We start from the raw sequence: 12932 nt of genomic DNA on the forward strand, positions 1-12932 counted from the left end.
CCAGGACTGGTCCAATGGAGAGTTTTCTCAATTTGAATTTGTATTTTGGTTTGATTGCAAACAAATAAGCTTGCCTGAGAAGCAATATAGCCTGAAGGATCTGCTTCTTGATTTTTTTGTAAAACCTCAAGAGGGAAGCAAAGAGATATTTGAGTATATATTGCAAAATCCTGCAAAAGTCCTTCTGGTTTTTGATGGTTTTGAAGGTTTGCACGATCATGAGAATGTTCCTCGTTGCTCGGCCAGGCAGCCTGAAAAAGACTTGTGCAGTATAAAGGAGCTGCTTTCAGGCCTCATCCAAAAAAAGATACTCAATGGTTGTACCTTATTAATTACAGCAAGACCAAAAGACAAGGTGTACCAATATGTGTCCAAAGTGGATAAGACTATTGAAATAGTAGGATTTTCCCCTCAGCAGAGAGAATTGTACATAACCAAATACTTTGAAGGGTTACCCTACAGTGATAATGCACTGAAATTAATCAAAGAGTGTGAGTACCTATTCAGTCATTGTTACAGCCCTGTTATGTGTAGATTTGTTTGTTTTCTCTGTGAGACCATACTTGAAATGGGAGACAAAAGCCTTCCTTCAACTCTTACTACAGTCTTCCTGAAATTTGTTCAGCAAAAGATAATACCTATGCAAATGGATGTTACAGCCATGCAAAATCAAGAGAGTCTTGCTGTGCTAGCCCATATAGCCTGGTATCTTGGAGAAAAGCACCAAAGTGCCATGAAAAGTCATCCCCTTCATTCTAAGGAAGTTAAAGAGTTTGCTCTGAAATATGGATTTTTCCTGCCCTTTGCATTCCCCAGACATTCAGATAGTGGAGAAGACGAATTTGGGAGCACGTTCTCCGATTTTGTCATTCAGAATTTCTTGGGTGCGCTTCACCTTATGTTAGCAGAAGAAATCAAGGATAAAAGTCTAACAAAATACCTGTCTTTTCCATCCAAGAAGAAAAAACCTTATAACTGGTTAGATTTAGTGCCTCGATTTTTGGCTGGATTGTTGTTCCTCCAGGATGACCCCTACTTCTGCTCCCTTTCAAACAAGGATGTAAAGCAATCAACCAAGAAGCAGAAGACATTCTTGAAATACATTAGAAAGCTGCAGATAAATGAGCTCTGTCCGGAGAGGTTACTCGAGCTTTTACATTGTATTTATGAAACACAAAGCAATTATCTTTTGCAGCATGTGGCCTTAAGGCTCAAGCCAGACCTGTCTTTTCAGGGCATGTTTCTTACACCACCTGATGTCCATGTACTGTGCTCTATTTTAAAAATATCAAGAAAAGAGTTTTCCTTGGATTTGCAAAACAGCAGCATTGACATGCAAGGGCTAAAAGACTTGGTTGGCCTAAAGAATGTGGCATCATTCAGGTTGGTCATTCTTTCTAGATAGTAGTGTCATTCATAGGACTGTATGTAGATGACACTTTAATGCAATGACAGCAGTCATATCTGTTGATTTCACATGTTCTGTCACTTCACAGGGCCTCTCTTGGTGATACAGTCAGGCTCTGGAAATCTTTAGAACAAGCAAAAGACTACGAGCTGCTGAAAGCATCAACAGAGAAATTTGTTCTTGATCCCTTTAAGGCAAAGACAATGAAGGACATCAGTGACCTTTCAGACCTTGTAGAGATGAAGGAGAAGATGATCAACAGGTAGGCTCATTTATGATCAAAAGTCCTCTTAACATACTAGCAAATTAAGAAAATGGGGATTCACTGACAGCACTGGAGAATGGAGTCCTCTGCTTGTCCAAAGAAGAACTAAGGCAGTGCACGCCCTTGTCTCAGAGAGTTCTCCTACCCTGATGTGTGGTGTTTGTCATGGCAGGGAGGAATAATAACAGCACCATGCAGAATATTTATCAAAACTGCCAATAAAAAAGCCAGGTGTCATTTTTTTCTTCAGATTTCTTTTTAATCTCCGAGTATGTTATCTTCCAATCGCTTTCAGTTACGTAACTTGGGCTAACTGATTTTTCCCCCTGTAGCACCTGGGCCATAAATGAAGGCTGTTTTGCACTGGTCACAAATGACCTGTCAGTCCTTTAGCTCAGGAGGTAAAAGCTTATGTTATGTGATCTATAAACCCTGTGTTTCATCCCTGCTCATGTTGTGGCTAGGGGATTGGTTGCAATTAAAAGCATGCATAAATGAAGTATTTTGGTTGTGGTTTTTTAACATAAAAATGGTGACCTCCATTATATCACAGGCAGAGTATTTTGATTAAAATATGCACAAAATGAGTTTCATGTTTGACAGGAAATTTAGAAGTTTAGAAGAATGTATTTTTAAGCTTTATTGGAAAAAGAGCAAATGACTGCACTGTGAAAGACAATTATCAAACTGAAATTAACTGAATGAAGAAAGGTTGGAGCAAAAGTTATTCTGAAGTTTCCTGGTTCCTCAGCTAATGCAGCACTGGTTTATTTCCTGTAAAAGTTTGCTAAGAAATTATTTTTAAAGCACTGTTTTGGTTGCTGAAATATTTCCCATGCTCTGGTTCTACTGTGATTTATTTAGTGTGCAAGATGCATCTGGTTGCAGCAGCTATGAAATTCCTGCTATCAAAAACCTCAGAAAATTAGAATTTGCGTAAGTGATTTACCTCTCTGTTGATTGATACATTATTACATTTGAGACTGAGAAGAGTCATGGATATTGGCTATAGTTCTTGAACTGATGTATAGTTTGTTTATGGTAAAGCATTAAGTAAACTCCATTTATTTCTATTTTGCTTTTCTCAACTAGATTTATTAAGTTATGGGCAAAACTCAAAAAACATCATTTCTGGCTCCTGTAGTGATACAGATCAACATGTTGCATCATTTTTTTTTTTTTTATTTTACTACATTAGCTTCTTTTCACCAGATGTAGATCTTGTGCCACAGGGTGTAAAGTATCTTGATCATGATCCAACTACCTGGGAAATACTGGTTCCCCCATAAATGCTCAACCTTTTATTTTTAGTCTTCGGATGTAATTTTCTGCCCTATCAGAGCTTAGGCCATGAGAAAACAAGGTCAGAGAATGCCTGCCAAATAAAATATTTAGCACCATTTTCCTGGAAGAAGGTAGATTGACTTGGAAACACTGACTTTAAAAATGAGGTGTCGTAATATTTCTTTTTCCCACAAACTGTAAGCAGCCTCCAAGGCTGTTATATTGCTTAAAATATCCTGCCATAGCTTGTGAATTAATTTGGGCAGAAATTACACCAGTGCAAAGGAGAACTCTCATCAGGTCTTCATCTTTTTCCTGCTTTTCACATCTTACCCAGTCTAGAACTGCTATGCTTGACCTCACTTCTGATTTTATGCTGCTTTATCTTCTCATTTCCTCTCCTACTTTCCCTTTATTTTAAATTTTTGGTTAAAATTCTGATCCCTTTAACTAGGCTGAATGTGTTCTGATACCAAGGAAACTCCAAATAAGACATTAGCATCTGAGGGACAAATGCTGGGAGCTAGAATATTAAAGTTCAGTTTATGCTTTAAGCTGCAGTAAAATGTTCATCTTAAGTTAGTCTGTTTTATCAAGTTTATACTACTTAAAATGAAAGACCTGAAAAAAATAGAAAAAGACAGAAATACAGGAGTCCAAACCAAGTGAGATGAGTCTTACAAAGAGTACCAAAAAAGTGGCAAATGCGTGTACCGCTGCTTCTATGCAAGCAGCTCTGCTCTGTCTGACCTTAGCCTTGTGGGGTCCTCATCTGGAGGCTTCAGAGCAGAAATCCTTGCTGCAGATTGTAGGGAATGGCTGCTTCTAAGCAGTGTAAAATAGCTTGCATTTGCGGCTGCAGGGGAAGAACTTAAAAATTCATAACTTCTGCTGTTTCTGAGCATGTGAAAAAACTGCTGCATGTCTATCTTTATTTTTTTCCAGGCTGGGTCCAGTATGTGGCCTACAGGGATTCCTAAAACTCGTGGAAATTCTTGCAGCATTTCCATCAATTCAGCATTTAGAGTGAGTAATGATAAAGATTAACTTTTCTAATGTTGCTCCTCAGCAGCCCTTGATGGTAGGGGAGCTCGTGTACCCAAGAAACATTTTATTTGCAACAAGACTACTTGCTTTGATGAACAAACTGAACACAAAAACATTCAGAGAATATAACCACAGACTAAAATCTAGCGCTCTTCATCTCCCTTAAGACACTTGGTAGTGATTCATTCGATACTCCTTCGGTCACTTCCCAGTGTGTTCCTCAGTGGTTAAAAGCTTGTGGGAAAGGTTTAGTATCAAGCCCCACAGGGTGCTCCCCCTTCCTGCCATGGCAGTGATCAGTGCTGCCTGCGGATTACTTACTCCTTCATTCAAGCTCCATCACATGCTCGAGCCCCAGGCTCCGTCGCAGTGAGGTTTCTGAGGGACCCACGGTTGTGTCTGCCCCAGGAGAGAACAGGCTCCCTCTTGCACCAGAAGCAGTGTTAAATTTGAGGGTTAACTTAAGTATTAGTGCTGGTGCTGTGCACCTTCTGGTGCCAACGAACATCTTGAACTTCTGGTAGAACTTATAAGAGATTGAGCTTTGTGGATTTTATTTATATAAAAGATATTTGAAAAGCCATACTCAGCTAGTATCTGGTTTTGTTTTGCCCACGTATTTCCACACCATCTTTGTCCCTTCCTTTACCAGGAGCAGTATTACAAATAGCGTTTTAAGAATTCCAACTACTATTTGTTCTCTCATATCCATGGCAAACCAGCTGTCTCTGAATTTTAAGCTTCTTTACGCCAGAAACAATTGTAGTAGCAATAGTCAATATTCTGCCGTCTTTTCTGTGGCAAGATTACTGGGGTTTGAGAGGGCCTTTGGCCTTACTGGCTCAGCCCATTGGCCATTAGTCTGTACTGCATCTGGCCTTTTCGTGATATTTTGGGAAAACAATAAAGCTCTGAAATTTGAATGAGTCCGAAGTATCCTGGTGTTGTCTGTCAGATTAGAAGGGGATCCAGTATCTAAAATTGTGACTATCTAAAATTTTTTCCGTCTGGATATCTGAATGAGGAAGAACTTCATTTCTAATACTCCCTATCTGGAGAAGGAGCTGTTTAGGCAGCGATTTACAGCATCTGCTGGATTTTGTCAGTTCTATATTTCTGTGTGCACAGGAAATCTCATTTCAGTATAGCTGGAACACAGCTATTTCATAACCATTTTAATAATCTTCAGTGTATGGTAGAAGCAAGCCATTAAGTGCTACCATTTGCATATCAAAGCAAATCGGTCAAGCCATTCAACTAGTGAAAAAAAAATTCTTACACTGTAAATTTGGGAAGCAGAAAGCTGCTTATTAGAGAAGCTGTAATTTGTGTGATGCTTCTTGCTGACTGAGGCTACTGCAGAGACGGAGCTTCTCAAGATATAGAAAGTGGTCTCTAAGGTGACTAAACTGCAAAAATTTAGATTAAAAAGAAAGCTAATTTTCTCTTTGTCGTCACCCAGCCTTGATGCTCTGAGTGAAAATGGCATAGGAGATGAAGGAGCAAAGAGTCTATCTGAAGTCTTTCCAACCCTGAAATCACTGGAAATATTAAAGTAAGTGCAAGGTTAACAGTTCTGGAAAATGTGCAAAAGAAATATATTAAATCTAGAGCCTTAAGGGACTGTGTGTTAACAATTACAGGCACAACTAACCTGTGCGTGTAGAAGACCAATGAGTCTATGGACATACTTAATCTGTACGTTCATTAGAGAAATAGGTAAATCCTGTGGCAATTCCTTATGACCCGTCAAGGGCCATAACTAGTCTTTTTCCCTGCATTTGGTCTAAACAAACTGCGCAAATTATATAAAAAAAAAGACATTGAAAATGGATTTTCCCTGCAACGTAGTCTCTGAGAATAAATATGCTCAACTAACAAAGCAATCTCATTTATCGTAGCTTATCACAGAATAAGATAACAGACGTGGGTGCAGAGAAACTAGCTACAGCTCTTCCTTTCTTGACTTCATTAAAGACACTAAGGTAAGTAGTTGTATCCTATTCAGTTGTTTTAAACAACATACCCTGCTATCTCTGTCAGAAATGACTGAACATGGAACAAATTTGTTCACTGTGCTGCAGCCAAGCTTTTGACTTCATTCTTGCATAAAGCCTTTAGAGAGAAGAGGAGAAAAATGTATGACCCAGTGTAGACATATGGAAGGGTATCTCAGGCATATAACAAGGACTGAACTGATTCTTAAATCCCACCCGTAATACCCATTTATGAATAATACCCTGTACAAACGTGCACCCAGGGCCATGACCTACTGCAAGCTTATGCGGAGCTTGCTAAGCACAGTGCTAAGCCCGAAGCTAGCAATGATGTGATGTGGGTTTGCTGATATGGGACCAGTGGTCCATCCCACTTCATTATGTCTGACATAGGCCTGAATTAAGTGTTTCGGTAGGGAATGCTAGAAACCATGGTGTGCAATTCAGGAATAATTAGCTCATGTGGAAGACTTTTGAATGCTGTGCCCCAAATCTTTGAGCATCATTTTCTTGCAGATTCTTAGTTTGATCTAATGTAGACAGGAATGATCTTATTATTCATTAAAAATCTAGACCTATTTTTGCTGTAGCTGTGCTAGCCAAAGAAGGGATGTGGCCATTTGCCTTACTTGATACAGAAAATATGAAACTGTGTTTTAAATATTAACTGCAAATAGATAAGGATAATTTGGAAGTTAAGATGTACCAACCATATCTGATCTTCCTTAATCTAATATATAATCTGTTTACATTATCCATTATTCAACTGTGACTATACTGGTTTGTTTTTCTCCAGCTTATACAATAATAGCATTTGTGATTTTGGAGCAGAAAATCTTGCAAAAGCTCTTCCTCTGATGACATCTTTAAGAGTTCTAGAGTGAGTATGAAATCTTTTGAGATGGGTCAGGAAAGCTTACTTGTTTGGATACTGAAAATTCAAATCTTCCATGTTCAGGGTAGAGGAGACAGAAATTGAAGAAGAAAATTTCAGGGAAATTTCACGGGGAAAAATGTGCTTATGCAGAGTCCAGTTAGTTAGTGGTTAGAAAGGATTAAGGAGCAGTTCACCATAAAACCAAAAAAAATCGGTTTTAAGGTGGGAGAATAGGGTCATGGGGAGTGGGAGAAGGACCTTGGATACATAGAACAAGGAATTCCTCAGGTGAACTAACTTAATGAAGTTCCAGTTTGACCTTTTGAGTGTTTTATCACAGGTTTTTTGCATTAAGGATTTATTTTGGTTTCTTTCTTCCACCATCTGCAGATAAGCCTGTATAATATTTTTGATTTTGAATTAAATGTCTGACTATACCACTGTATGATGTGATCTGGATTAACAAAATGGTTTTTTTTCTCAGTGTTCAGTATAACAAAATAACTGGTGTTGGAGCCCAGAAGCTGACTGCCAGCCTACGAAAATGTCCCCATATAAAGAACTTGGTGTAAGCCTCTTGATATGCTGTTTGCTGTATCTTCATTGTGTAAATTGGGTTAGAATTCATGCTAACACTGTGTTCTGTATTTGTCAGGTTTCTAAGAGACACAAAACAGACATCACCAAAATGCAAAAGCAGTCACAGAAATGTTAAAAATGTTGTCTCTGGTTTCAGCTGCATTAATTGCCAATCGTCCCAGGCAAGCAAGCTTGTCCTGCTTTAAGCATAGTTTACATTGAGCCTCCCTTTGTTAATCTTCTACTCTCCCAGAGTACCTGACCTACTCTGTGCTGCAGGACTTGTATTTGAAGGATAGACAATGAGCAGCCATCATTAGAAGTTAAATCGACTGAAGCTGCCAGTGCACATTCAGGGGAAGGAAGTTTCATAGATATCTAAAGAACGGTTATGGAGACAGGACTGCAGTGTGTCCTATAATCACAGTCTGCCAGGTTATGGAGGAGTGAACTGTTTGCTTCTAAATGAAAATGCATTTTCATTTGTTCCATAGCTTAAATACTTCTACAGAATGGTATTCAAAAGGGAAAGGCAACTTAAAGAAAAACCTAAAACACAAACATACCAAACACACAAAAAAACTCCTGTGAAGCAAATGATGCTTCTTAAAATCTTTCCTTTCTGAATTTGCCCTTACAGTATGTGGAATCCCATCATTCCCTATGGAGTTCTCGAACACCTTCAGCAGCTGGACTCCAGGATCAGTGTGTAGACTCAGATGATCCCATAAAGGTAACATAAACCCCGGCCCCCTGAGACAACGAGATTTGTTTTTGTGGCAGCTGTTGATTCTGGGCTCACTGGCAGCAGGCACAGTCACAGCATCAATGCGTACATGGCTAAGTAAAGAGATGCTGCCCTGGGGTGGCACAGATCAGTATCACATCAGGCCCCCTTTCCCTGCACTCCCCTTGCATCCCCCATCTTCCCCTAGACTTCTAGGACTTCAGGCCAGTTCAGTGACTGGCAGCTCACTACCTTCTCTTTTCTGTTGTGGAAAACTAAATAGCTCTGTGTACTTCTCGTGTAATAGAGGAGTTCTGTATTCCTTAGAGATTGTTTTGTGTTGATTTTTAGTAAGTCCTTCCACTTTTCCTTTGTTTAATACAAATCCTCAACAGCTGCTTGTCTCACTATGAAGCTGTACCCATACTGTACTCAGAGCAAACCATGGGTTCCTTCATTCCTTGTTCTCAGTCTGTTTTGTGTGGTTTAGCCATGGGCAGACACTTTTACTTCATTGATTCTGCCTGCACAGTTTCAAGGATCCTTGAAATAATTGCATCGTTAGCAATTTGCTGACAGTTTGCTGATGATCACCAGGATCTGACTGCCTTGATGTTCCTGGACTGAAGGAGCTGCAGCAGGCATGGGAAATTAGGGGTTTGTGTAGGATTTCTGCTCCCAGTTTTCTGCCATGTGCTTCCTCTTGCTCTTAAAAAAAAAATTACGCAATCAGTGAAATGATCCCAGTGAAGGAGAAGCCAGAGACAAGCCAGACACATTTTCAGATGATGAAAAACCACTCTGCAGAGTGATAGCCAGCTGCTTGAGCAGTGGTTTGAATAGTCCTGGCAATAGCTGCAGTTGCCAATGGCTCCCTAAACCATGCAATGAGCCAAGCTTTTGTGTGACTTTTGCTCTCAGTGCATAAATCATGGGATGTCGACTGGGCTGTATAAATGGCACTGATCAGGCTACAGGTTGTGGAAGACTCAGGTGCTGAACCAGCTTCACAGATAGCTTTATACAGCAGCAAGTGGAAAATCGTAGTGATCCTTAGTAGCCTACAGTACAACAAACTCTTTGTCTTGTTGAATAACCATACCTGCTTGGGAAAGAAGACATTAAGGATATGAATGCTGCCAGGAAACCTTACAAAAGCAAAGCTTTCTCTAACTTCCTGTGTCTGTTGTTCAAGGGCAGCATGTGATAAGTGACCATGTAGGTCAGCTCCCAAATGACCTCGGTGTTCCTCTGGACACAGAGCAATGGCAGGCAGTGGTAGAGAGCTCTGTGAAAGCTGGTGATTCTTGGACACTGGTCAGCTTTCACACCAAGCAAAAGATGTGTTTAATGCAGCTCTGCATAAATGACCCCTTGCATCTCCCCCACTGCTGTTCTCTCATGTTTGCAGCACATGCCTGTGTCACTGGTTACCTTATCAGTGCAGTAGCCGAGTACGCGAGGAAACCTTGTTCTTCATTCGCACTGAGAGTTAGTAGCAGCAGGGAGTCTGGATCCTGTCTCCCAAACTTGAAACATCCAGCATCTACCGATCACTGTTCTTTGTTTTCGGAGCACATCACATACATGGTTTTGGTGATGTTAATGGTGATTAAGCTGATGGGCATACATCTAATATTCTGTTTTCATCATTTCACAGGTAACACAAAGAAGAGAGGAAGGCATCCTCTGTGTTTTCTTATGTTCTTGCTGCTTTATGAACCGGTGGCTGATTTTTGTGGTAGTGGCAAAATGAAAAAAAGTCATCTTTAAGCTTGAGTGATGCTTGAAGTGGGTGAATGATGGAGTTCAAATCTTTTAAAGGCAATTTAAAAAATTTAAAAATGCTTTTCAAAGACCCAGTTGTGTTTCTACTGAAGTGATGAAGAGTTAAGCATCATCAAATTTCAAAGATTAAAAGAGCATCTGGATATTGTGATCACTATTAGAAGTGACCGGGAATCACCAGAATATTAATAGTATAAAATTCCATCATCGATTCATCAAAGAGTAGACTGCAAGCTGCTGGACCTGCAACATCTGAAGTAGTGACAGACCAAATCTAATTGTTTCACTGTGCCAGTGGTAACTGTGATTGAATTCGATTTGATGATTTTGGACTTCCAAAGCTCAGTGTTACAGATTTCACCTGTCTGTCTGGACTGATTTGAAGCATTAGGGTCAGGAGCATAAATAAGAATGATCAGTCTTAGAAAACAGTGATACTGTAACATCTGTGAGAATCTTGAAGTGGCTCTTTTCTTGATGTTAATCACCAATGCTGTCTTGAGGGATAGAAAGGTATTTTCTCTCACTCTCTTTTTATAGAATCCTTCAAAAAGATTAGGAAAAAAAAGAAAGAAGTAAGGAGAAGAAATTAATTAAAACTGGAAAACTATTAAGGATTTTTCTGACATTATTGCAGAAATGCATATGCATCTTCATTCATATACCTGGATTGGGATTTAGTTTCTCACTTGCAAGTGGCAGCATAAGTGTACAAGCATCTATTTTATACTTGACAGTGAAATAACTACTGTGTGGGGTTTATGTGCTCTTCTTTTACAGTTATGAATAACTAGGCAATGACAGACAATGACATATTTCAAAGTGTTATCATGTGTCTGTGCTGCTGGCCTATTTGTGGGCCAAATACCACTCCTGCTGACTGTGATAGCAAAAGAATTGTTTCCTTTTTTCTTTTCTTTTTTTTTTTTCTCTTTTATTTCAGCTCTGTGAACGTGGAGAGAACTTACAATCATACAAAGTCAATTGTCAGGACTAGCATTCTGGCTCCCTATCCAGATACAATCTGGAGGCAGAAAAACAAAAAGGGGTGGAAAAAGCTTGGAATATTCAATATGCCACAAATTGAGAAGGGAGGTCTCTACTTCACAGTTAGCTCAGGGTTAGCTCAATAACCTCCTTAAAATCTCTTCTAGGAAGCACTGATGATACTGACCCAAGGATCTATGCAAACTAGAATCTCTCAACTCACTTTTCAGCTACTCTGTTACTTGGTTTTAAAAAAGTCCCCAAAGTTCGAAACTCCCAATCTTTATGTTCTTTCCAGCAAATTATACTTCTCTGCTGAAGTTTCACTGCCTGCGGAATCTTGACAGCAGGGATGGGGGGTGGACAAATTAAAGAAAGAAGGAAGGAGGGAAGGAAGGAAGGTCTGGTTTGTTGTTTCTGTTAACGAAAGGAGAGCAGGGAACCACACCTAGTACGTGAAGGTAATAGTACAAGAGAGCAAGGTGGAAAAACTCTGTGGAGAATATGATTGTAACTAGAAAGTGGCATTTTTCTTAACTATCTGCATGGTTCTTCTCTCTAGCCAAACTGTAGCCAGAGTCATGGAAAAAAAATCTCATTTACATTCCTATCTTTCAGCTGCTTGAATGGGAGGTCATTTGAGCCAAATCTTGTGTGATGTTTCCATCAGCCCATGACACTCCAGCCATGCAGATCTGTGGTGACCCCTTGTCTTGGCTTCCCTTAACTAAGCTTTGGATGACAAATGCCCTGTTAAGGATATGTTCTGCAGCCACACTTTGCTGTGATGGAATCTGAGAACATGCTCAATATTAGAGGCAGCTGAATGTTACAGGACCCTGTCTGGACTGTTAAAATCATGTTGGGTATACTGCTGTTCTTTTTCTATGAGTTTAGTGGAAGATGTATGTTTATAATGTACAGATTGTAAATTATGATACGGCGTTTTGGTTGTCTTTATACATATTTTTAAAGTATTAATAAAAGTGAGTGTTCCTTTTACAGTAGCTTGTAGTACCTGTTAAAAATTACTTTGATTTTTCTGTTGGAAACGCTGTGAAACCACTGCTGGCTTCTGAACATAATGACATGCTCAGGGCTTCATATTGTAGGTTAACAGAAAGCACTGTGAGCGAGGGAGACATGTTGGCCCTCCAGGCACTTACCAGTTCAGTGGCCTGGAAATGGAGAAATAATTCTTTCTTAACGGGCAGTGGGATCCTGCAATGCCAACTGACACAGACTGCAAGTCAGAATTAGAAGATACAAAAGTGCTGAAGCCCCTGCTAATAATGGCAAAAAGTTGTTTTCATCCCTTCAGGCTTTTTGCAGTTAAAAAGTCCTGAAATTAATCAAGGTTCGAAATCTGGATATTCTTGTGGCACAAAGCTAGTCCAAAATGCTTTTGTCAAGTGAGTGCCTTGTGTATAGAGGACTAAATTCACTGGCTGCCCTAAAAAAGCTGTTCCGATCAAATCTGTGTTCTAAAAACCCTTTAGGATGAGAAAAATGCTACTCTCTTTATGCCCATGTTCTTTCTGTTGTCAGTGGAGCCTTGTTAAAATGCCAAGGCTTGTGTTATGATGGTAGTCAGATCCTGTAATCTGAGTACTCTCCCCATCCTTTAAACGTATGAAGCTGAGCTGTTCTGAGAAATCTTGATTGGAGATTTAGAATCTCCACAGTGAATTACTTAGTGGAATTTGTATTGCTTGATGTGTGCATCATCTGGCATAAACCCACTGCAGTGACATGATTACAAACTAGTAGATACTGCAGTAAGTACCTATAATGATAAACTGAACTATGTTCTTAAAACGGCATACGTGTGACCCTGAAAAATTAGTGTAAGCCCGTCTCTGTGAACAGTGTGAATTACTAATGATATAGGCAGGAGGAATGCCACCTTCAGTAGCAAAGGTCAGCCTTTCTTGCATTAGTACCAAGTGGGCATGTGTACACAAGCTTAACAA

General features: G+C 39.7%; 1 protein-coding gene across 1 annotated transcript in view; it reads left to right on the forward strand.

Annotated features, from left to right (window-relative positions):
• CIITA (class II major histocompatibility complex transactivator) overlaps positions 1-11439 on the forward strand; it is a 29163-nt gene extending 17724 nt beyond the window's left edge. The window contains 10 exon segments of the mRNA XM_035891059.1: positions 1-1383; positions 1497-1670; positions 2538-2609; positions 3903-3983; positions 5467-5559; positions 5906-5989; positions 6798-6881; positions 7363-7446; positions 8098-8190; positions 9845-11439. The exon segment at positions 1-1383 is cut by the window's left edge and continues 18 nt beyond it. Of these exon segments, the coding sequence (XP_035746952.1) occupies positions 1-1383; positions 1497-1670; positions 2538-2609; positions 3903-3983; positions 5467-5559; positions 5906-5989; positions 6798-6881; positions 7363-7446; positions 8098-8170 (2128 nt within the window). The 3' untranslated portion in view covers positions 8171-8190; positions 9845-11439.
• Positions 11440-12932: the final 1493 nt, after the last annotated feature.

This window comes from Egretta garzetta, unplaced genomic scaffold (genome assembly GCF_000687185.1).
Source record: "Egretta garzetta isolate BGI_Z169 unplaced genomic scaffold, ASM68718v1 scaffold153, whole genome shotgun sequence".
Lineage (NCBI taxonomy): Eukaryota > Metazoa > Chordata > Aves > Pelecaniformes > Ardeidae > Egretta > Egretta garzetta.